The 25706-nt window shown below is 38.0% G+C and overlaps 3 protein-coding genes across 7 annotated transcripts; 1 reads left to right on the top strand and 2 right to left on the bottom strand.

Annotated features, from left to right (window-relative positions):
* Window positions 1-269: 269 nt before the first annotated feature.
* sult3st1 (sulfotransferase family 3, cytosolic sulfotransferase 1) lies at window positions 270-6077 on the bottom strand. Of its 2 annotated transcripts, XR_014122723.1 has the most exons (7): window positions 5740-6077; window positions 5202-5410; window positions 3903-4029; window positions 3582-3676; window positions 2684-2858; window positions 2060-2501; window positions 270-1135 (listed from the first exon to the last, which is right to left on the bottom strand). XR_014122723.1 is itself a non-coding variant. In XM_027002716.3 (6 exons), the coding sequence occupies exons 1-6, from the start codon at window positions 5879-5881 to the stop codon at window positions 2386-2388; spliced, it is 864 nt and encodes a 287-aa protein (XP_026858517.2). In that variant the 5' UTR covers window positions 5882-6077; the 3' UTR covers window positions 1227-2385. The 2 variants fall into 2 exon arrangements, 1 of the variants encoding a protein (XP_026858517.2); XM_027002716.3 differs by lacking the exon at window positions 270-1135 and having other exon boundaries at window positions 1227-2501.
* Window positions 6078-8115: 2038 nt separating this feature from the next.
* Window positions 8116-11359, top strand: LOC113572847 (GTPase IMAP family member 8). The gene is made up of 2 exons (XM_027002739.3): window positions 8116-8899; window positions 10605-11359. Exons 1-2 carry the CDS (start codon window positions 8116-8118, stop codon window positions 11357-11359), a joined length of 1539 nt encoding a protein of 512 aa, XP_026858540.3.
* Window positions 11360-14484: 3125 nt separating this feature from the next.
* Window positions 14485-23850, bottom strand: apol (apolipoprotein L). 4 transcript variants are annotated; one of them, XR_014122724.1, is made up of 6 exons: window positions 19181-19258; window positions 17185-17772; window positions 17023-17058; window positions 16714-16812; window positions 15090-16620; window positions 14485-14932 (listed from the first exon to the last, which is right to left on the bottom strand). XR_014122724.1 is itself a non-coding variant. In XM_081710929.1 (5 exons), the coding sequence occupies exons 2-5, from the start codon at window positions 17649-17651 to the stop codon at window positions 15681-15683; spliced, it is 1542 nt and encodes a 513-aa protein (XP_081567055.1). In that variant the 5' UTR covers window positions 17652-17772; window positions 23681-23850; the 3' UTR covers window positions 14485-15680. The 4 variants fall into 4 exon arrangements, 3 of the variants coding, with proteins under 3 accessions (XP_081567055.1, XP_026880887.2, XP_081567054.1); XM_081710929.1 differs by lacking the exon at window positions 19181-19258 and adding an exon at window positions 23681-23850 and having other exon boundaries at window positions 14485-16620; XM_027025086.3 differs by lacking the exon at window positions 19181-19258 and adding an exon at window positions 19791-19906 and having other exon boundaries at window positions 14485-16620.
* Between the last annotated feature and the right edge of the window lie 1856 nt (window positions 23851-25706).

Here is a 25706-nt window from a genome sequence, read left to right on the forward strand (position 1 = left end):
TTTTTTCTTCACTTTGGTGTCATAACATTGTCAGAACAAGTCCTGCTGTTTCATATCTTTTGAAAATCTGCTACCTTTACTGTACCTTTTACTACATCAAAAATCTGAAGAAGCTTGAGGACAGTAGTGGTGTGCTTTGGAAACATTACATTATTTGATTTGCTAAAAAGAACCTGTACTTGGAAAATGTTCCTTTTCATCGATAGGGAGTCAGTTTCACGGCCAGGGTATTTCTTGTTCAGGAGGTGCATTCAGGGTCAAAGGCAACAGCCAATGTACAGATGAGACATTTTAATTTAAATTGGTTTTCTTCAATATAGAAATGGTGAAGGCTAATGGCTTTTCATCTTTGTTTCTCTTTTTTGCTTATAAGGCCATTTTGCAATGCAAGATTTCAGTATAAAGATGAAAAGTGTCAGCTGGTTATGTTCTTTGAAAAAAAGAAGAAGCAAGTAAAACTACAATGATAATCAATTATAGCAGAACTAGAAGAAATAACAGGACAACAGAGCATATGCAACAGGATAAGAAAGCAGGAACTATGTGCTTTGCAGACAGGCTTGATGGAAAGATTTTTGCTCTTCTCCTGCATTTGGAAAAAGCTTGATTTACCAACCTGCTCACTGGTGACAGTGTTCATTACTTCTGCTATTTGCCATTTGATATGTGTCATACTGAATTTACAGAGCAAAATGGCTGAAAGCTTACAAGAGTCATGATTATTTGCTCATAACTGCCTAAAATGTTCTTGCCCTTTTGAACATGAATTCCCAGTAGCAATTCTCAGTTGTAATTGTTGACAGAATTTTGAATACAACAGTAACACTTTCTATTTCTTAAATCCGTGCTGTTTTCTAGCAGAAGCAATGAACTCTGTCACTGTTCTGTTACATCTTTATATATATATATATATATATATATATATATTTTTTTTTTTTTTTCTTCCTAGCAGAAGCAATGAACTCTGTCACTGTTCTACAGGACAGGCTTAGTGTTTTTTTTAATCAATATTAATTTACTGCTGCATATCACACCACCTATATTTCCACACTAAAGCAATTTTACCAATAATAATCCTGTCAGTACTGCAGAACTGGGTTGATGGGTGATGGTCAAGAGCACCTCAAACTCTAACCTGGATGTAGAAAGGAGCACAGAAAGAACGAAGTGGGGTCTGTAAATTAGAGATGTGTGCTGACCCCTGCTGTCTATCACTGGTACTGCTTTAGAAGCTTGACAGCTACCCAGCCATGGCAATGACAAGCACTAATGGAGCAGAACATCATTAATTATGAATGCCTAAATACGTTTGTCAGGGGTTAAAAGTGAAAAAGTGGTGTAAAATTGGGAGAACTGTGGCATAGCAGGGAATAATTTAGCATTATCCCAGCACCGTAACAGAATGGACTTGCATCAAAACCAGGACTATGTTGGTACTGTAAGGGTTGGAGATATGTGAGTAAATCTCTCTCTCATATGCAGTATACTTTCATATTTATAATCTCATTCTTTTATTATTCTTATGTCTTTTATTGTTCTTATGTGTTCACTTTCAGTAAACCTGTTAGTCATTTCGGCACTATGCAGAAAGTATAATCAGTATTAGAGATGTATATTTTTACGTTTTGAAATTTGAGACGTGATTCAGTTGTTGGTGAATCACTTTAGAATAGCTCATGTTTGGAATAGCGTGTAGAGCTTTTTGCCATTTTTATGGTCCCTTCTGATATTTATTCTCTGTTTCAAATATTATTTGAAGTGAACTACTATTGTAATTGATCAGAACAAGCTAATGAGTCTTGCTAAAAATGACTAAATGAAGGCTTGATGTTAGGCTTACTGTAAGGCTAATGACTACATTCATGAAGGAGAATTAAAACCTTTTAGTATGAATTGTACAGATTCATACTAGAATCAGATTAGCAGGTCCACTGGGAGTGTTTTGCTATGACTTTACAGTATTTTCAGATATGTCCATATTAACATTACAGAAATTTGCACATGTGATTTAATGATGTTTGTGTAGCATTTTTTTTTTTTTACAATAATTGTCTCATACCAGAATTATGAAGACTTGATCTCAGACTTGTCATGAGCAAGCTGAGGGTGACAGTAGCAAGGAAAATCTCTCAGAGTCAGCATGAGGAATCCAAAGCAGAGGAATTAAGGAGTTAAAGGTTAGCCCATCACAGTCTGGACTTTGAATTTTTTACAAAAAAAAGAAGTATTTTACAAACAGACAAACAAGATTGAATAACTAATATTAAGTATTAATATCTTAAATCTTAATGTACCCAAAACTTTATTTATTAATTTTAAAAATACACAATATCGTATATTCATTACTGGACTTGGATACTGTGTCTTTCTTATAATATTGTGCTTTTAGTTTATGTTCCATATGAACTTAAATGGGATATCCTTCATCTTCTCCTGATACACCTGGTCAAACATTTCATTTTGTGCCACAGTGAAGCTGTTTTTCCAGTCTCCTATAATACCTGCAACATCACACATGGTTTTATAAAATACAAGCTTTGGAATTATGTACAAATGCAACATTTGCTCATGATGTGATCACTTATAATTCAACATGTTATATTACAGACCTAAAACACCAAAAATTGCCAAATACATCTCATTGTATGTATGTTACTATGAAGTGTGATATTTAAGTCCTAACCTTTGCGCAAGAACTTGCCCTTTTGGAGCAGATCTTCAGGAAGAAACTCATAGTTGGCCTTAGGGTCCTTCTTCATGTTTTTAAAGGTGGCTTTCTCTATGATGTGAGTAAGCATGGCTTCACTCAAATCCCGTCCCAAGAACTGGCTGATTTTCACAACTGCTGACCTTAGATCCTGGGGGAGCACCGTAGCCACCAGCATGGGAAGAGTGAGTCCATAAAGGTACAATAAGATTATACTAAAGCTTCTGACTGAAAAAAAAGGAAAGATATATTTAATCTGAATTATTTTGTGTATTAGCTTTCAAACTGAATTTGGTTCACTGGCAGGGTTCCTTCTTTGAAGAGTTTGTGAACATTCTCAGAGTACATTCGAGTTTGTATCCTCAAGTTTCACGGTGCATTAAGAAGACGCCAGGTTTCATTTAGTTGAGTCTTAATAGTATTTTGCATATGTAAAAGCTGATCTAAATGTTAATGAGATCTAAATGTTCTGAGAAACCATTCAAACATGCATATGTGAAAATTTCCTCAGTGAACCAGCATTAGAAGGAATTTTACTTGTATGCTTATGACTATGTAGTAGACTAATGTATCTTGTGCTGTAGTGCAGTTTTTAGTGATACATGACAATTATATAACTCTTTTCACAGGGTTTGAGAGCACCATAATCCTTAATTTAACAGACTGTGTGAAAAAACTATGTGAAATATAAAGACTATTCTAACAAACATGAATTCAAACAAATTCTGGAAAAAAATGTTTCAGCAACTTAGATATGTTAAAACATCTCTCTACAAAATCTACGCATCTATCTACATCTATACTTGATATTCTTGAAGGGATTAACTTTGTCCAGACACTAAAATAAATACTTCAAGGGACACTGAATACATACCATGACCATGTCCTCATATGTCAGGAAAAGGATGCTATACTCATCTCTGTGTGTGTGCCACTCTCGGATATGATCAAACCAGGATGATCCACCTACTGCGCAATCAAGCAATGTACAAAGCCAAACAGGTTTATTAACCTAATCCACCCCTTCTAAAGATCTGTATTACAAACTCCAGAGAGAAGTGCTCTACATCAGCTTGTTCTCTGTTTTCTTTGTGAACTACAAGCATTTTGTTCCATTATTCTGCTGTTTCTCCACACAATGACTCTTGAAGCAGTTGGAAACCCTTTAGTTGAGTTGAGAATATGTTTGCCTTACCATTTCCAGCAAGATATTGCTGCAAAAATTCCTCAAAGCTCTTAGGGGTCTCCAGACTAGTCCATGCATGGCAGAAGTGAAAATAAGAAACCACATTGTCTTTTGGGTTCCTGGCTACATACACAATCTAGCATTTGTAAAGAAAGATTAGAATAAGAATGATTCAGATTCACTTCTAGGATTTTATACAGTGGTGCTTGAAACTTTGTAAAACCTTTAGAAGTTTCTATAAGTTTGCATAAATTTGACCCAAAACGTCATCGGATTGTCCCACAAGATAAAGAAAACCAAATCAAATGAGACAAAAAATATTAGACTCTGTCATTTATTTTTGAGGAAAATAAGGTGTGAGTGGGCACCATGTTTTATTTAATTTTTATTTTTATTTAACCCTATTTTTTTTGTTTGTTTGTTTAATTGAGAAGCATTATGTTTGTAGAATGGAAAACGCTGCATTCCATCATAAAAATCTCATGCCTTCTGTGAAACATGGTGATGGTAGTATTATGGTTTAGGCATGTTTGCTGCATTTGGGCCAGGACGGCTTCCCATCACTGATGGAACAATGAATCCCAAATTATACCAGCAAATTCTAAAGTAAAATCTCAAAATAATATGGGACATACATCAAGACAATTATCTTAAGCACACAATTCATTATACCAAAGAATTATTGAAGAAGAGTAAAGTAAAGTTTTGGAATGACCAGGTCCTGACCTTAATCCAATAGAAATATTGTGGAAGAACCTAAAGCAAGCAGTTCATGTGAGGAAACCCACTAACACTGCTGAGTTGAAGATGTGAAGATGTTTTCTACAGAAGAATGGGCTAAAATTCCTCCAAGCCAATCTGCAGGACTAATCAACAATTACTGGAAACATTTAGTTGCAGTTATTGCTGCACAGTGGGGTCACACCATTTCACACACTGAAAGCAAAGGTTCACATACTTTTGGCACTCACAGATATGTAGTCTTGGATCATTTTCCTAAATAAATAAATCACAGTCTAATATTTTTTGACTCATCTGTTTGATTTGGTCTTGATCTACTTTTAGGAGTTGTGTGACAATCTGAAGTTTTAGGTCAAATATATGCTAACTATTGAAACTATTAAATGGTTCACAAACTTTCAAGCACCACCGTAATTCAGAGTTCCCAAAGGTTAGACCTCAATTATTTCATTTTACTTGTTTTAAATTACTATGGTTGCAAAACATAGTATATGATATGAGATACAAACTCAAATTATCTGTACATTCCAACCTTATTATTAAAAAAGAATAAGTTGTATACTATACTTTCGCCTTTTTGCCCTTCAGTCCGCGCGGCATGAGAGCTGGTGTGAGGTGTGACGCGAAGAGGCGAGGCGATGGTCTAGACACGTAGTCAGAGTGACCCTCGGGGTACTCGAGCCAAGGCATTTTCTCCAGATTGTTTTCATATATGGTTTCATCCGTGTCGTCTAACTCGAAAATCAATGCTATGATATTCTGCGCCCAAATTGTACCTGTGAAAACATGCTACCAATAAAATCACCTCTCGTGTAAACTCAAATTAATTATTGCAGATTAATAGGGTATGAGCTAAAAAACAAAAAGACTTTCTGACTGCAATATTGTTATGAAGTGATATTTTGGCCACTGAGGCACTACGACTTATTTATTTAACGTTAATCCCACATCTATCAATATAGAATCTGACTTTAGAAACACGATATCGCTAATTTCCTCTCCACCTCTTTCTGTAAACATTTTACTCGCATCCTGTCGTGTGTATTCTTTAACAGTCTTATAAGATCACTGAAATCGCGCAGTGTAAGTCCATCTTAACTCTCACCTGACTTCGGATAAGTCACCAAAAAAACGTCTCTCTCTCGTATTTCGAAGCTCTGAAGAGAATCTATGTGCTCTGCTGTTGTCATCCCGACTGCAAAAACATACCCTTTATACTTGCAAAGATAGTCATTAATTTCTTCCATTTTCCACGGATGACTTCCGTGCAGCCGTTCTCGTATGCAAGACGTGCAAATGTCAACGTTTGTAGCGAGAAGCGGCGATTCTAGAGTCGAGGCCCTGGTCAAAAATCCACGGGTCCCCCTTAGGGAATTCAGGTCTCATACTGTCATTGCAAACTTTGCACGTTGCGACTGCTGTAGTTTACAATGTGTCAGCCCTCGAAAGCCCCCCAGTGGCTTGGGACTCCAAGCAGTTGCCTGCCTTGCCTGGAAACAAGCGGCGCTTCTGGTGGTGAGCATGAGAATCAAGTGGACTTTGAAACCACGTAAGGGCGTTGTCCCGTCAACCCTTACAGTAACATATAAACTTGTTTCTGCACGTCTGTCGTGAGAAAGTAATTTCATTTATATTTTCATCTTTTATTTAGAATTGGCACATGAATGAAATGACTTTTTTTTCTATATATTGGCATGTAATCATATACAACACTCTAAACCTGGCCATATTAACCTGATCATGTGTGTACTTTGAATTATTGTGACAGTAACAGAGATTGTAAATGCAGACTAAATCAGCAGTCCTGCAGTAATAACTACCAGCAAACAAGGATGATAAACTGATAAGGTGGGCTTGCCTTCAGTCCTATTTCTTTACTGTCTCAACTTAAGAACATACTGGAGTTAGGGTTTATCATATGCTCTTTCTTTTCAGTAATTTAAACTTTATCTAAGTTTAAGTTTATGTAGAGTAAGACTACTGAGGGTTTTTAGTTAAAGTAGAAAAGACTCGAACATTTCATCAGTGAGTGCTGGAGCAGTATTGAAGGCAATGGAAGAAACAGGAGGATCCACTTGTCAAGGTCAGGTTCAGCAAATTCAGTACATGACATGATAAAAACTGTAAATTCAGTATAATTATAATTTATACTAAATCTTCAGATAAAAAGATAAGCACAGCCAATGTTTTCTTACACCTTATCTACATTACTTTGGTAATATTGTACTACTCAGAGTTGAGGGTGCAATCTCTTAATGTGAGAGAATGATTAGTTTGACTCTCACCAATTCTCGATTTTACTTTGGAGTTATGTGAGGGGAAAAAAGTATTTGTGCAATAAAATCTACATTGTTCTCCCTTTTTGCTTATTGTGTGTGCTTTGTCCTGAGACAACTCTACACACACTCTCATATAAATCCAGATTTATTCAGTTCTCATGTAGGAAGTGTGCTTGAAAATGTATCCTGCTTGTTCGTAAATCATTTAGTGAGACTTAACATTCGAGTCTTTCCTATTTAAGCTAAAACATTTAGTCACTGTCTATTGCCATCTTAAAAATGTACTCCCTTTGGTGAAATACACTGGAGAAGAACAGCTTTTTGTCCTCATATAATAGCTAAGTCTAATGGAGATGCAGCTTCAATAAATCTCCTATGCCTCCATTATTTTACATTTATCAAAATGTTAATATATTCTTACAATTTAATAGGCACATGATGATAAGTCATTTTTGGGTATGTCTGTAAAAGTTTTAGAGCTGTCTACCAAAATTACTCTTAAATGAGTACAGGCTCGTATTTAACTCTGAGCTGGTCCTCAGCCATGCTGATACTGTCCTGCTTTGTTTTAACAAATAATCTACTAATATTCTCTTGCCTCTGTCTTTTTATGTTATCTTGGTTTCCACTTGCTTTACATTGAAAAACAGATGAGAAGCTTTGCAAGCTACTTTAGCTAGTTAGACTATTACAGTTAGCCTCAGTGAAATTGAAACTGAAGTCAAAAGGGATTCAGTTAGAGCAAAGACTGCTGGACCAATTCTGTGTAAATCCAGATGAAATGTATGCTGAAAATATCTTTTAATAATGAGGTTCTTGGAGGTGGAACTTACAGGCCCCTACATTCTCATTAGTAAAGGGAACTGATCTACAGTGCACCTGGAATGTTTTTCCATACAATTTATGGTTAGTTCAGAAAATAGATTGACAACCTCTTAAGAATGCATCTTCAAAAAGGTGGCATTCCTGAATTATTGAAGCTGTGGTAGCTGTCCTCAGACAGGTTGGTCTAAGTTATCGGAATTAGCCAACCACATTCATTTTAACAATATACTGTAGTCTATGGGAAGTATAGTTCATGCACTTTGGTGCAATTTAATAAAAGAAAAAAGTCACCAGTCTGCAATAGTCTGTCATGATGCAAAAAGTATCTTTTTCCTACAGGACAGTCCCCACCTCTGTCCCCTGGCTCGAGCCTGAACATGGTCCTGCTCGGGGAGAGGGAGGCAGGGAAGAGTGCAGTTGGTAATGCCATCTTGGGCACCATGGCCTTCGACCAGGTGGGGGTGAGGACCAGGATGAGTGTCTGCCGAGAGGGCCTGGTGGGGGGAAGGCGGCTGGTGGTTGTGGACACCCCAGGCTGGGAATGGTTCAACCTGGGCGGTGCCTCAGCATCGCCTGCAGCCTTAAGGAAGGAGATAGTCCGTAGCATGAGACTCTGTCACCATGGCGTCCACACCCTCCTTCTAGTTGTGCCTCTGTCATTCTCCTTCTCCAAGCGAGAGCGTCATGTAGCAGAGGAACACGTGGAGCTGTTCGGCCCGCGGGCCTGGAACTACACGCTGGTGCTGTTCACCATAAAGGACAGCAAGCAGCTGCGTGTGTGCAGCGTACAGGTTGAGGTGGAGGGGAATGGAGAGCTGCAGAAGCTGGTGGAGAGGTGCGGAGGGCGCTACCATGCCCTCCATGGGCAAACTAGCAGGAGAAGGGACCAGGTGACCAGCCTTCTAGCTAAGATCCAAGAGATGATCTCTGCTAATGGAGGATCAGTGCTCCTCAGTGAGGAGGTGCTGCAGCTGGCCAGGGAGAGAGAGGAGAAGCAGGAGAGGATGGAGGATCAAGAGAAGAGGAAGAGAGAAGAAAATGTGCAAAGAGTCAGGGAAGCATTCAAAAAGGAGAGTGAGGAGAGGATGAGAGGTGGTGAAAAACAGGGTGACACTGAAAAGAGCAGAGGGCAGAGGGGAAGAGTGGAGATGGAAACAGATGGTAAGTATAATCCTTCACAACCACACACCAAAAATTGTTTTTTTCCCCAAAAAATTTGTGAACAAAACATATATTTATACACCAAAAATGTATGCCAATATGTTGTACAATATATCATCATTTTATGTGTCACCACATAACATAGTACCCATATCCTGATACCTCTGATATCCAAGTTTCTGAAAATACTTTAATTAGATAATTGTTTTCCAAACTAGAGCTCAAACTAGAGATTTTTGAAGGTAAAATATGATACAATAAAGAGTACTCTTCTTTGTGGACAATGTGACCATCAAAGTTTGAATAAAATAAAAATATTTTAAAAATGCTGTATGTTTCTGTACCAAGGGAGACTCCAACTGTTAGTTAAGAGCCACACTGTAATAAATGCAGATTCATTACAATAGGACATAAAGGACATGGAGCAGAAATCTTAAATCCATAAAGCAGACAAAGGGTCAGAATCCAAACAATATTCAAAAACTAGGACAATAGCCCAAAATGTCAAGAAGCAGAGATATAAAGAAAAAAGCAGGCATTGGTCAGGTATAACAAAATTAGCAATAAACACAAACCAACTCAGTATGAAAATCACTGGGAAATGGGCAATACTTCACATTCTGAGTTAAGAATTGAGTCTCTTTTATTGTGAAGGTAATTGGAAAGTTCCTGTGATGTAAGTGTGCTAACGATCCATCAGTTACAACCTAGCAGTCTTGGGATGAAGACCTATTGTGGTGATTCTCTTGAATCACAGGTGCCAATGTGACAACCTCATTTAATTTTACAAACCAGGACAACATAGACATGGTCGGAATACTTTTAGAAACCAGAATTACATTTGGATATGGATTTTATATTATAATATACCACATGCATAAGACTTCAGGGTTCATTAGAAATTCAAAACTTGCAGGTACAACTCTTATTGAGTTTGTAAGACACAATAAGAAACTTAAAAGGGACAAAGAAGCATTTTACTGTCAAATGTCTAATGAAGCAGCAGTTTATATGCTGTACAATGGATAGAAAATGAATGCACCCTCCACAAAATGTTTGTATTTTGTTGAGACAGGTTCTGTAAACATCACGGATTTAAATGGGAATTGTTTTTTCTGATCCAGAATATGTAAATCTGGTGAAATCTTTTTCAATTGAAATTTATGAATGCAGATCACATTTACCTAACACTTTTGATTCAAAGCAACCTGCAATTATGTCTCAGTACAACTTGAACAACTGAGTGTTAAGGGCCTTTCTCAGGTGCCCAACAGCAGGACCTGAACCAGCAACCACCCAATTATAAGTCCAGTAACTTAACTACTGAAATACCACTGCCCCAACATCTTCTGTAAGGACTGGAATAGAGGTGATTCTTAGACTCAAGTAAATTTCAACTTGTGCTATTGCTTTTATGTGGATTTACACATTTAAACTGTTATTCTTGGGATTTTTTGAGGAATTTTAGAGTAAAGGGGTTGTGCATCCTTATTAAGACAAGGTATTATAGTTGTTCATCTTCAAATAATGTTAGTTGTGTTGTTCACTTTTCACTTACAAATTGATGAGTGTTGCATGTATGTTTGCCATAAAAATAGATTTAGAGTCATCTAAATACATTGAAGCTGGTGTGTTTATTTTCTATTCACTGCATGGAGCTTAGTTTGAAGCAAACTAGAAAAAATTATGTGTCTTTTTCCTACAGGACAGTCCCCACCTCTGTCCCCTGGCTCGAGCCTGAACATGGTCCTGCTCGGGGAGAGGGAGGCAGGGAAGAGTGCAGTTGGTAATGCCATCTTGGGCACCATGGCCTTCGACCAGGTGGGGGTGAGGACCAGGATGAGTGTCTGCCGAGAGGGCCTGGTGGGGGGAAGGCGGCTGGTGGTTGTGGACACCCCAGGCTGGGAATGGTTCAACCTGGGTGGTGCCTCAGCATCGCCTGCAGCCTTAAGGAAGGAGATAGTCCGTAGCATGAGACTCTGTCACCATGGCGTCCACACCCTCCTTCTAGTTGTGCCTCTGTCATTCTCCTTCTCCAAGCGAGAGCGTCATGTAGCAGAGGAACACGTGGAGCTGTTCGGCCCGCGGGCCTGGAACTACACGCTGGTGCTGTTCACCATAAAGGACAGCAAGCAGCTGCGTGTGTGCAGCGTACAGGATGAGGTGGAGGGGAACGGAGAGCTGCAGAAGCTGGTGGAGAGGTGCGGAGGGCGCTACCATGCCCTCCATGGGCAAACTAGCAGGAGAAGGGACCAGGTGACCAGCCTTCTAGCTAAGATCCAAGAGATGATCTCTGCTAATGGAGGATCAGTGCTCCTCAGTGAGGAGGTGCTGCAGCTGGCCAGGGAGAGAGAAGAGAAGCAGGAGAGGATGGAGGGTCAAGAGAGGAGGAAGAGAGAAGAAGAAAACACCATGAAGGCACTGAAAAAGGAGAAAAGAGGAAAGGGTGATGAAGTGTGATAAAAAAGATTGGTAAAATGATTACAACACTGGACATAAGAATAGAACAATGGAGAACCACATATTAGACAGTATGTATCATCCTTCACAAGCATACAACAAATAATCTGACAGTCTGCATCAAAGAAGTCAGTGAAACATATGGAGTCATTTAAATTACAATCATTATCTTACAAAGAGTGTAAAAACAAGGTGAAAATTTCAGTTAAAACAAAAAGGGCAAATGTGTAATTTGTGCAACAAATTAATAATTTCAACCAAGTCTAATTAATCTGCATTAAAAAAATAAAGTTTTAATATAAAACAAATTTAATTTGGAAGACATAGAGTTGTCACCTGTTGAGTTCAAGTTTGATGGCTACAACTTGAATATTAAGGGAGTTATAAAATCAGTGGGTTCCTATGCAAGGACAGAGGAATGAATGAAAGGATAGAAGGTGTAGTGGAAGCTGTAGGCCACTACTGCAATTAAACCTCAGGTAACCCCAACAGGTGTGTAGAGTTGCCTTTCCTGGAGGTAATTCTGTTCAGGTTAATATTTCCTCGATAGTCTATATAATAATGGGAATCACCTCCCCTTTTAGGCAACCCTGCGGTAGTGTCGCTAGCTCCGATAACTGTTCGGGATAAGCTAGTCTTAGCTAAAGTTAGCACCATTGCTGAACAGTTTGTGCAAAACTTCTTGCCTCTGATCCCAGTTTTTTTCTTTGTTGTTGGTTTATTATTATTATTATTATTATTATTATTATTATTATTAGATTAATGTTCTTTATCTCCTCCGCCACCCTTTCTTTTCTCATCGGTTGTCACTCGTTAGGTATTCTGTACGCCTGAGCCAAGTCCGTCATATTTGTGTATAGCACCCGTTTCACAACGTCAATAATTTGTTTATTCACTGATCAATAAACTTCCAATTTATTCAATATCTTGCTTGTTGTGGCAGATACATTTGAATCTATGGTATTCTGTCACTGCACAAGTTATGAACTAATTTAGGAATTAGACTGCTATAACTTTAATAAAACTTCGGTAATTCACCACTGTTAGTTTACGTATTTTAGTTTACGTATTTACATTTTAGCTACAAGGCGGTAGGTACATGAATGCCATCAGTATGAAGTCCACATTGGTGATTGGTCAAAGCAGTTCAGTCAGTATAGCAAATTTTGTGGTTCTATCAAAATCAGCAGATGGGAGGATGGAGGGTTGAAAAAAGGAACAATAAGCAAAGTGTGAAGGAAAAGAAATAGATGTATATTAGAGCAGCCTTATTATGTTTAATAGGTTTAGTGGTTTAAGCATGTAAGGCATATGAGTTATGAGTTTTAAATAACAAATAAATATTCATTCTGCATATGTAATTAAAACAAAAACAAACAAACAAAAATATTGTGGATAGCCGGAGGTAAAATGTTTTTGTATCTCTACATTGATTTTAAATATAGTTTAAATTGGCCTATACATTTATTTATGCATTTTTGTTGTTTATTAGTCACTATGATACAAGTTTAATTCCACATCTTATTACTGCAAGTACAGTATACATTTCCTGCACCACAATGGTTTGCCAGCCCTGTGTCATATCATTTTTCATTTAATTGCCTCCAAAGCTGTATGAACTAATTAATTATTTTTATTATTTTGTGATCACCAGTGCTGTATGTCAAGTGTAACCTGTAAAGGAAATACTATATGCTTCAATGTGCTTCAGTGATTCACATACATTCAGCAGTATCCTGTTCCCTAGGAAAATGTTTATGTAAGCAAAGAACTTTAAGGGAGTGTGACGATAGATCAGATAAGCAGGAAAATGTCTCTCGTTTTATTGCCTGCAACTGCTTTATTGCTTGCAATTGTTTTATTGCCTGCAATTAAGAGATGACATTCAAGCAGATTGTTACCAGCCGGCCCGAAAGAGATAAGCAACGCTTAAAGCTGATTGGTGTATGAGCCATAGCAACAAGAGGCAGGAAGTCCGTGATTGGTCAAGGCATACAGTTAGAATTGTATATTAAGCAATGCTCTGTATGACTCGGGGCTTCTCTTGGTAGTGAGCCCCACACTCTGTGGAATCTTTCTTTTCTATTAAACTCTTTTTTACTTATCATTCACATCTGACTCCCCGTTTCATTGAATTTCCACCACAAACCTTTATTTGAACAACAATAATCTTTTTTATGATCACCAATACACAATCTGACAACACAGACTTGTAGACCAGAGGTACTATGAAAGTCTCTGGCTACAAAGCTTTTTGACAGTTCTCAAAACTGCCAGTTCTCAACTTCCTCACAAAAAAATTATCCATCAGATAAAGGTAAATGAAGTTTGCACCACTTATACTTCACCTCAAAAAATTAAAATAAAATGTTTTTTCTGTTTTTTTTTTCTGTTTCTCTGTTCACTACAAGAAGTACACGGAATTGAAACTATCACCTGAATTATTATTATTATTATTATTATTATTATTATTATTATTATTATTAATATATATTAAACAAAAGTTATATTAATTCATCATATAAATTCTGAGGAATCTTTGAGTTTGAGGTATAAAAAACTTCATAAAGATTTACATGCAGAGTACAGTTTTTTATTAGTAACATAAATGACAGTATCAAATAACTCTTCTATCAAGAGAGAGAAACTGTCGTGGAAATTTACTTTACTTTGCTTTGTTTTACTTTGCTTTATGTTTCTATAGTCACAGCATAACAGTCTGTAGATAGGCGTGCGAGTCAGGGACATCAGCGGCTCACATGCACGCACTGTTCTAACCACAGAGATAGAACATAGAGATAGAACATAGAGATAGAGGAATCTTTGAGCACTCAGAATAACCAAAGCAAGAATTAGCAGATACACTGTAGGAGTCATTTTTTCTTCTTTCTATTCGCTTTGGGCGTTACTGCCATTGTCTATGTATAAGGGGAGGGGGACTGTACTGTGGGTTCAGTTCTCTTTCTCTGTTATACAGGAGACAGAACTCAATAAACCTTTTTTTACTACTCAATGCATAAAGCTGTCTGTGTCTGATGTGCTCTCATTTTTCCACCACAGAAACAAAATTTGAGTACAAGTTCAGATATAGAACTGAGAAGACATAAGACTCTTGAGACACTGTCTCTGCATAGCTTTTTTCCTTTTAATTCAAATAACAGAACAGCATCAACTGACTTGGTCAGTCACAATGACAAGTTACAACTTTTGCAAGCTTTCATGAAAATGACAACTATCCTCAGCTAGAACAAATCAGTTTCAGTCCAAAAATACTCTTAACCAAGTCTGCCAGACTTGACAATGCTAAAAAATTAAACACATTTCATTAGCAATTATTAAATGAGTCAAATATAAGTGCAAATATAAAATCTTCCTTTAAACTGCTTGATTAGGTTTAATTAAGGTGCTTTTTTAAAGAGCTGATTTTTTACTAGCTGACTAGTGAAGATGGTGAGGGACTTGTTTAGACACCCAGTGGAAGTTTACTTCTCCAATTGGGTGCTACAATGGAGAAGAGTCTTGATGCTGGTCTTCCATGAATCTTGAAGGATGTTGGCCGGGTCATACTTGAATCTCAAAGGGTTAGATGTACAGATTAGGTTTTAATTATTGTAGGAATGACATGGGAATAGTGGAATGACATGGGAAAATGTAGGCATGCTTTAGGTAAGCCATGCTGCAATGTTCCGGATCAGTTGCAAGGGCCTGACTGCATGCAAGGAAGACCCACCATGAGAGAGTTGCAGCATTGAAGCTTGGAGATGGCACGAGACTAAACAAGCACCTGGTTGGCCTCCCTGGAGAGAAAACGGCAAATTCTCCAAATGTTGAAGAGGAGAAACCTGCGTGACCAAGTCAAGTTTGTGATCTAAGAATAACAGCTGGTCAAGGTTCCTTGCATTCTCAGATGGAAGAGCTCTGAAAAGAAATGGCAAGATCTCTGCAAGGACCAGTTGTTTGTAAATGTGCAGCAATTCAGTCTTGCTAAGACTCTGTTTCAGGTGCTGATAAGTAAAAGGCTTGCTCTAGAATTTTCTGGTTCTTCTGGAATATCATAGATAGCATACATTAACAATTCAAATAAATATAGAAACCTGTTATTGATTTTGGTGACAAAAATGCATTATTGATAGTGCCAAAGCAAGTATTTCACACCCCCACAAGTAACCTGTTGTCACAATTGTGACTGATAAATAAAAGCAATTTTAGCTATTTTAGTTGTAATTCTAGGAACAAGATTCAAATAAATTAATATGTCAATGATTACTTTGATTAGAGCTCTGTTCCCTGGTTTGTGGGCATTTTTGGTTGAGGTATCTGTTTAAGGGTGAAAGGGCTGTTCTAGAATTTTTTGATTTTTGCAGAAATTCCAAATCCCTTCACGAATACACTTGTACATCTTCTCCCATGCCTCCACTTCTGAGCGCCACAGAGATGCTCTAGAGCGGATTAGCTGAGAGGTTTCACTTTTCTTCCCTTTGGCCAGGCTTATGCTTTCTTTACAGATAAACAGGGCATCAACACCAATGAAGAAGGCATTGAATCCAATAAGTCCAGCCCTAGCTGACTTTGAAAGGGTCAGAGGAGTGCCCTTGGCTAGCTGCCCAATGTCAGGCAGGTCTGCAGCAAGGCTAGGGATGCTCCGACCTGCTTTAGCCTCCTGAAGCCCTAAACCGACTGCATTCATAACCACCTCTTCACTCCTAAGGACCTTCACAGCTGATGCCCCATCTACAAGGGCATCAATACCTTTGGCTACTGCTCCAGTATTTGCTAATAATTTCGCTGCTCCATAGGCCATATCAACCTTCTGAGGGCTTGCTACAGGACCCTCACTGTTGGCTACTTGCTCCACACAATCTAGAACATTCTGCACATCCTCCATAAACCTGATAAAGATATTATTGGCATTCTGCCCATGATGGCTGTTTACTGCTATTTCAGTGATGCCCGTGACTAAGCTGTTAACTCCACTGGTGACTCCCAGTCCAACCCCTGTCAATGTGAGGGCCAGGGACACCCCCGCAGTGACAGGGGCAAGAGCTAAGCCTACGATGGACAAGACACCTCCTGCGATGCCTACAGAACTTCCAGCCACAGTGGAGATGCTGGATCCCAGCTTCATCCTATCCAGCTGAACTGCAGCCTCCTCTAAATCAGAGAGGAACTGAAGCATTCTGGAGCCACGCTGACTGAATACGTCAATGAAGTGCTGGGCCTCATCACTAAAAAGGAACGTCAGCCTGAATGACTCTTCCATCCTGAAATGGTCAGGAGGTAAAGAAAAAAATTATCAATGCACCACAAATCCTCAAAATGCAAATATATTTGTATAAGAGAAGAAATGATTTTACCTGATACTGATTAGCATTTTTAAGTGGTCATACAAGTTACACACTGACTCCTCACCCATGTTCAAAATAAACTCCAGGGAAGGTTTGGAATTTTCCCAGCTGCAGTGTAATATGTGATGAAATACATGTCAATTCGATGTTCAGATATAAGCAAAGTAAAATTAATGTTTGATTACTAAAGTTTAGCCTTAATGTTAGAATATTACTTTGTTATTAGTGTGTAGAGGCCTAGGAAGAAAAAAAAGACCTTACCATTTTAGAAAGGCTAATATATTAATACATTTTTATTCAATTTAGTGTAATACATACTCACGAATATCTCCAGAATATAAAACACTCTTGGATCTGCAAAGAAGAAAACACAGTTCCACAAAAGCATTGGGAGAAACTTTACTAAAATCATAATTCATAATCATAATAATAATAATAATAATAATAATAATAATAATAATAATAGAAATAAACTCTGACTTTTTCTCCATTCTCTCGCAGAGCTGCTTTGTGATGCGGATGTACTTGTCCAGCTGGAAGGCCAAGACCTCCACATTGCAGAGGATGGGCATGAAGAAAGCACTTGCATCTCTCTTGAAGTGGATGAGAAGTGGAGACACAACTCTGGTTGTAGAGATCAGTGATCGAACAGCCGCGGCGCTCAACCCTCTTGGCACAATGCTTTCACTCGTAAACACAAACAGTGAGGTGACTGCTAGCCTCTCTATTGCATCCAGGAAGTGATGGAGTTTCTCCAGTCCCTCCAGAGTATCCTTCAGGACTGACCCCAGCTCTTTCTCCAGTTCCTCCTTCCTGGAGTCTGCTGTGACCTGGGTCATACCACTCCATAGATACTCGCCAAAAGCCTTGGCTTTATTCTCTGCCTTCTGTACATGGTCGAATTTCAGAGAGATTTGGTCTGCCTGGTCTTTGATGTCTCTCATCATGTCTAGCTCCGATTCCCTCTGTAGAGTCCATTTTGGCTCTCTGTCACAAAATTTCCTCACTGTTGCAATGTCTCTGAAGGTGTCTGAGATGTATTTTTCTAGTACTTGCTTTATTTGTTCTCTGTGCCAAAAAGAACATTAAATCAGGCAATATTTTCATACACGCTTAAATGTTCAACAGATCTTGCAACACAATATGATAATATTTAATATGAGATAAGAGGACAAAATATGATTGTTATTTGTGAATATTTTTAAATGTTTTTAAACCTCATTTGGGAATCAAAGCATGCCTTGTGTCTAGTTCCTCATTGAGCATTAGCATGGGAACAAAAGTTGCAAGTAAATTCAAATAGTATAAAAGATCAACATATGTCTCCAGAAAATAATTACACTGGGGCTTCAAATGGCTGTGGAACTAGCATCTTCCATCTTTCCATCAACCTCTTTTGGAATTTTTTGTTGCTGAAATTATTAGTCACAGCTTGTCTCTTTAGTTATAGTTACAAAATAAATAAATAAAATGGAAAAAAAATGGAACACCTTAGAATTACCTAGCTTTCTATAGTAATTACTTATAAAATGTAGTCCAGTATTAAAAAATATATAATTTGTCATACTTATACCATCCTTTTAAAAATAAAGCACTTCTAGTTTATAGAATCTTGTTTTTCACTGAGAATTAAATAGTGAAAAAACAAAAAGTAATTTAAAGTAGAAACTGATAACACAAAGTATTCTTATACATCTTGATAATACTGAACACATAATTTGAATATAGCTGAGCCAGTTCAGATTTCAGTCAATTTGTGATATGCTGTGGCATAATATAATCTGAGATGTTAAAACAAGGACTCCCAGAAATATGAATTAACAGGTTTTTCAGGGAAGTACTTTTGAAGATGTAGTCTGAACTGCTAATGGTGGGTTCTAGCAGTTTCTAAATCACAGGAACCACTTACTTCTGAAGTACAATTTTATAATTTATGTGTTCAGTATTGACCAGAAAAGGTACAATTATTTTGTGTTAATGGTTCAAGATTGTTTCACTAATGTTGTGACTTGTTTGAAGATCAAACCACATTTCTGACAATTCCAGAGTGTCCAAAAAAGATGTTTTTTTCTTGTAACTATATGTCACCAATAAAGAAGCATGAGCTTTAGAAGTTAACTGTGTGGCTCAGGATGGCACTGGAAAATGCTGTTGTATATTATTTCTATAGAAGCAAGTCTAAAGCTACTTTTCTTTTACAGAATTTAGTTTAAAGCTACTGGCATATTTTTATACAAACAGTATACAGCATCAGAGTCTGATAACATCAGAGAACTGTACATATGAAGAATGGCAGCTGTGCTGAACTTAGTGGTGGTAAGAATGGCCAACTTCACCATTTTATATTTTGCTTTTAAATTATCTTTTAATTCAGGCCACTGTTTATGATATAGCACCTTCTATGAAATTCCAACAAAGGAGTTGTGGTCTCAAGAGACGCCACTCTAAAGAAAACATGTGGGTAACTTCTACTAACGTGTTTGGGGGATCCATTTGAAATAAAAGCTGTATGCTAGCCTGAAATTCTCTTCTTGGTTCAGATCTTTGTCATCTAATCAATAAAAATAAAAAATTTGCTTATTAGCATATAAGGTCGTTTTCGCTCATGTAATGCCGAGTAACGTAAATCAACGTATAATGTATTTTGTCGTTGGAGGTGAATTTAGGTTCAATAGCTAGGTGACTAGCTGACGAACAGAAGGGAAAATGTTGATTTGGTGTCATTTTGATATATGTCTTCTTTACAGACGAATAAACTGGCCACGTAACTCGGTCATGTCGGTGTCAATAACTTCCTGTTAACCTTTAAACAGACATATCTCAGTTCGGATTTATTACGATTTATACAATTAAACTACAGTTTAATCTTTTTTTAAAATAGGAAACGCTATCATAAATCCTTAGAACATGTTACATTCAAGTCCTTGTTACAAATTCAATGACCGTGTTTTCTTGTTTTCACTTCCAATAGTAGGATGTTAAAACTGCAAAGTAGTCTTTGGAAACTATTTTAAACAAAACTGCTAGAAAAGATTCTAGCCTATAATTAATAAGCACTGGGACAAATAGAAATGAACAGAACTTACTTCGGCTGAGCCATTTACTCTGACGTGCTGGAGCGAGCCTATTACAGTTAAAGTTTTTAAGTTTCGCTTTCTCTTTAACATGGGCTCGCCTCACCGTGTGAAGACAATGTACGACAGCGAATCGTAATCCAGTAGATATGGGAGATATGGTAGATATGGCTGGTGTTATAGTGTACGCAGGTGAAAGTGCATTTTTGGCCCGGTTTGATCATTTTGATTACGTCGTACAAACTTCAGCAGCAGCAGCAGCAACAACAACAGTAATAATAATAAAATCGAGTCTTTAATTTTAAAAGTAAAACTGTCAAAAGCAAGGGCGGATATCAGGGTCTTAGGCAAAAGACAGGAGTTAATCCTCCACTGCCACGTGAAGTAATGAGATCCAAGAATTGTCTTCCATTCCAAAACCACGCCCTGTTTCCAGAAGGCCACAGTCCCTTTACCCTGCTCCCATTATATAAATAAAAACACATAATTATTATTGTTGCAGCCTAATTTGTCATTATTATTCATTTTTATTTACTAATTTTTAAAGTGTAATTGTCAGATTCAAAATGCATAGATCTTAGAGTTTATATTATATCAATGGAAGTCAACTATGATTCTGAACTTTTTTAAACACTTTTCCATTATCCATGCTCAGTGTAGCATTATAGCTGGAATCCTCTTGCAGAACTATAGTGCAGTTCTCAACCAAAGCAACAGAACTCCATTCATGACACATCCTGCTCGAGACAAAAGGCACCATGTGACTGATCAGCTACCAGGCAAACAAAAGAAAATTGTTAAATGGGTGTTCCCTTCAATACATGCACTGTATGTAAAATAAATAAATAAACAAATCCAGCCGTGATATTTTTCCAGCTGTGGAATGAATTCTAAGATTCTTGGTTTAATGTATTTTCCTTACTGCATATGCTGCTTGTGGTATAGACAGTATGACACATTCCATTCACCTACACAGAGAATTTCATAAGACTGAGGTTTGAAGACTGCAAAGACAAGGCCAACTTGAGTTGTTCTTCACTTTACTATTTGTCAACAAATTGTTGAGTATATAAAGATGGAGCAACACAGAACACCAAAGAACAGGCGAAGCCATGAAATCACAGAGAATGAGGAAGACTTCACAGAGAATGAATAAGATCCATACGGATAGTGGTATAATTAATCATGGAAAGAACGATGAATTCTCTCTGAGCGAGTTCATGCTAGTAGGAATTATCGGAACCTTCTGGACTGTGAGGGTGCAAAATTGTAACCTGCAGAGCATTTGCCTCTCTCAGCAAAGAGCTGAATGCATGCTGATGTATGAACATTTCATGAAATGTTCACAGAGTTCAGAGGACCTGTGAACTCTGTCACCTTTTGATGCCAAGGGTTCTGCTCAAATTTCAACTCATGACGAGTTGGGAATGACAATTGATTGTTTATATATTCTGGTAAATTATCTTGGTATGTATTACATATGAAGCATTTTTCTCTTAGTTTACCAGGAGGGATGATATTAGGGGAGTGAATGTTTGACTGTGTTGACATCTGATAAAATTCTGCTTTCCTACTATTATCCCTCCCAATGAGCTAGAAATGCTTTCTGTGGCATACACCCCAAGATAATTTACCAGAGTCCATTTGATTTGAATCCATCCCTGTAGTTCTAGAGTTAAGATAGGGGAGTAATATTTTGGCAGGTGTCAAAACACCAGTGACAAAAATCTACTCCCTTTAATATCCCTCCAAAACATATAGAAAATTGCTTCCTATGGTATAACTTATGCAACAAGATAAGTGACCAGAAGGTCTGATTTACATCAAAGCAGCAGATCAAAGATAAGAAACATTATAATTTTGTCTAGCATCATGTTAGAATTGAGTATACTTAATTATGACAGGATAACTATATATATATATAAAAAAAAATTTCATTTGAAATCCTATATATACACCTCTATACACCTCATGACGTAAGGAATTAATAGCATGCTTTCACATCAGGTAAGTATACACGTTAGCAGTGGTTGTGCCAGACTTGGAAATTACAATACTCTCATAATACTCATTACGAGGTGTTGTATGTATATCTAAATACAGCAGAAAACGCGAATGTGCCTGCGTTTTTATGCAGGCGAAGGGCGTGAGAATACCACACAACTCCGGCACTTTATCCGCTACAGCGCTTGTTAGCTGGCTACTTTAACTGTGCTAAAAGTTCCGGCTGTATCTAATAGCTAAACCATATTGTCATGTTAGTGTCTTGTATAAAATAATAGTTTGGGTACGAATTCCTCCATGCTTAAAATACTGACTATAACGTTTTAATGCGTTAAAACCCAGGCACGTCTTAACAAATATGAAAGAGCTCAAGGATAGAAAATATGCTCCTGTTTCGTTTGGAATATTTCGTGGGGAAAAGACGACAGGACCTAATTCACTGGTTGAATCTGTGGGGATTCATTGAGGTTAACTTTAGACACACTTTTGTCTTCCAAACATGGCTGACTGTAATATCACTGAAAACTTACGCAGATTTTGGTAATCCATCACTTTTCCTGTAGAGTTATCGTGCGTGCAGAATTAATTTTTCTCAAAAGCACAAACAGAAGACTGTCAGTAAAAGACCCGGACAGAATTCACCAGACATATACTCGCAGAAAATCTGCTTTACAGCGTGTGTTAACCGCCCGCGATAAAGTAGATACTGTGAAAACTCAGCCATCTCTCAGAGCAATTATCCTCAAACTGAGAATTAAGACCTGGGAAATTAATATGCTTCAGAACAGGCCTGGCAAGTGATAAAGCCAAAGACCTTGCGTGTCCCAACTGTGCACATAATGAACTCTGCTAATCAGAACTGACAGGATGCGTTTTAGAATTAAACATTCTTAAACATAGTGTCACAGGAAACAAACGCGAGACTCCAAAAATAAGAATAACCAAAACCGACCATAAAAGTGCATTAACGAGCTCAAACCAAGCCAACACAAAATTAAAGCCAGCTCTAAACAGACTTAAATAAGCATAAACAATGACAACCTCCAGGTGGTTTGGCTACTGGTAGACAACGCACACCACCTGAGGGAGGCGTGGACTAACAGAAACAAGCGACAGACTGCATGCATAACGTAAACAAAAGTCCAGAGTGGGACGAAACTACGACACAGTTCAGTCACTGGCATCTTCATTATATTCTCTACGTTAACTATGCTGAGTTCATTTTTCTAATTATCTCACACTGATATAAATGTGCAGTCAAAAGCTCTTTAGTGTTTGTCCTTGTGAGGCTAGAGTTTTTGATTTTTACTGATATTTATACTGTGCCCATAGACTGGAACGTGCGCTAGTCAAAGAAAACAGAGTGGGGACTCCCATAATGTTTACGTTTGTATTTGTTCACAGTTTTACACTCGCACCCGTCTTGAGTCAGAAAGAACATTTAGTAGTGGATGATGCGTGGTTTATTCTCAGCATACAGCATAATCTGCAATGAGTACGGCAACCACAAAATAGATCTTAAATAGATCTTAATGTGTAGTCTCGTCAGCATGCAGCGTTCGCAGCAGTGCATAATCTGTTCCGCCTTAAATTAATTAATATCTACTTCGTAGACACAGCTGGAGAGTACGTCACACAATCGTCCATTTTTAGAAGAACATTGCACCATTAGTAATAATTCAACATAACAAAAGAATGCAAAAATTCAAAAATTACACCACCTGTCGGCAATACAAACAACATCACAGTCCGGTACGACCGCAAAGTATTGCATCAACAAACTAAAAATACTAGCTAACTCTTAGCGGCCTTGCTTGGTAGTATGTGCATGCAAATATAAACTCAGTGTACACTGTTGTTTCATGTTACTCAAGTTTTAAAGAAAAATAAACACTGACCTGTAATGAGTAGGGCAACCACAAAATATATCTTAATCTGTCGTCTCAGCAGTATGCGCGTCTGTCCACATTAAACAGGCTAATATAAGTGAAAAATAGCACTGAAAAGCTTTGGTTATAAAAATGATTAAGTGTCCGTATATAACTGTAATTTTGTGTATGTGTACATTTATTAATCTGACATTCGATATAAAAGTCGCTTCAATTTCCCATTACGTCATTGTTTATGGAACTCGGCAAAATGCGTAATCTGTTCTGCTGCGAGTATCCCAGAATTCTCTAATTTTGACAGAGTTGCATAAGATGACGCGAGATAGGTGGCGCCAAACTCACTTAGCAGGGATTTCACTACAAAAGAGTTTTTACCCTGTTACACATGTGATTAAATCATTATGTGTCTGTAGGTTATTAATGTTAAGTGTGTTTTACCGTCATGGTGATGTGTTTTGTGGTCCTCCCCTCATTTTCTTCTGTGATCGAAGGAAAAGAAAGCTGTTCAGTATAGTTAAAGGGGTTTGTTAATGGCAGTGAATGAGGAGAGCATAGGTTTGTTGAGGAAATACAATATAAACGTGGGATGGCTATGGTGTTTGGTGTGTCAGGTACATGGGGACTGGGCAGGTGAGTAGGTTTTTGTGTTGTGTCGTTGTACTGTTTAAAGTTATATATCCGTTAGCAAGCATTGGCATTGAGGCCGGGCATGGCCTTAGTGATTGGGGAGGCAAGTATGTATTTGCTGTGTTGGGGAATGCTTGGTGGTGCAGTAGGTAAAATCCATATGGAACTGGTAGCACTGAGCACTGTGTCAGTGGGGCTGGCTAGTAAATATGGAAGACAAGGACTTGTGTCTAAAGAGGTTTCATATGTGGCATAGACCACAAATAATGCAAAGAATACAAGCTCATATTCAGTTAGAAACAATACAGTACTAATATTTCAGCTTGGGATGAGTCAAGAAATCAATATTTGATGGAATAACCCTGATTTTTACAGTTTTCTTCTGTCTTGGCATGCTTTCCACCAGTCTTTCACATTGCTGTTGGGTAACTTTACGCACAGAAATTCCAGGAGCTCAGCTTTGTTTCATGGCTTGTGACCATCCATCTTCCTCTTGATCACATTCCAGAGGTTTTCAATGGGTTTCAGGTCTGGAGATTGGGTTGGCCATGATAGGGTCTTGATATGGTGGCCCCTCATCCACACTTTGATTGACCTGGCTGTGCAACATGGAGCATTGTCCTGTTGAAAAAACAATCATCAGACTTGATGAACATTGTCAGAGCAAAAGGAAGCAAGTTTTCTTCCAGCACAAGTTTTGCAAGTGGCCTGATTCATGTGTCTTTCACAAAGACAAATCTGTCTGATTCCAGCCTTGCTGAAACACCCCCAGATCATCCCCGATGCTGCAGCAAATTTCACAGTGGGTGCTTGTAGGCCTCTCCAGGTCTCTAACCTTTACATGACCAGGTGTTGCACAAAGCTGAAAATTGCACTCATCAGAGAAGATGACCTTACTCCAGTTCTCAACGGTCCAATCCTTATGGTCTTTCATAAACTTCAGTCTGGCTCTTCTTTGCTTCTCATTGATGAAGGGCTTTTTTTCTAGCTTTGCATGACTTCAGCCCTGCCTCCAGAAGCCTGTTTTGAACCATCCTTGCTGTGCAATTCAGCCCAGCTGCTGCATGCTATTCTATTTGTAGGTCACTTGATGTCATCTTACAGTTGTTAAGTGACATTCGAATGAGGTGACATCACAGTTGGTAGAGAGTCTTTTTCGACCCCTGCCAGTCTGTAGATGTTGTCCCATGTGTTTGCAGCTTGACTTTGTTCTTATGAACTGTAATTTTTGAAATTTTCAAGATAGAAGCAACGTAACACTCACTGTATCCCTCTGCCAGTAAAGCTACAATTGAACCCTTCTTTTCCTCATTAAGAACCTTTCTTTTCAACTCTTTTGGCATGGTCTGTAGCTGTATTTTGACTACACTTACGTTTTGGGTAGTCCTAGTACTGCTTTTTCCATCCA

This window comes from Electrophorus electricus, chromosome 3 (assembly GCF_041902795.1).
Source record: "Electrophorus electricus isolate QZ-2024a chromosome 3, ASM4190279v1, whole genome shotgun sequence".
NCBI lineage: Eukaryota > Metazoa > Chordata > Actinopteri > Gymnotiformes > Gymnotidae > Electrophorus > Electrophorus electricus.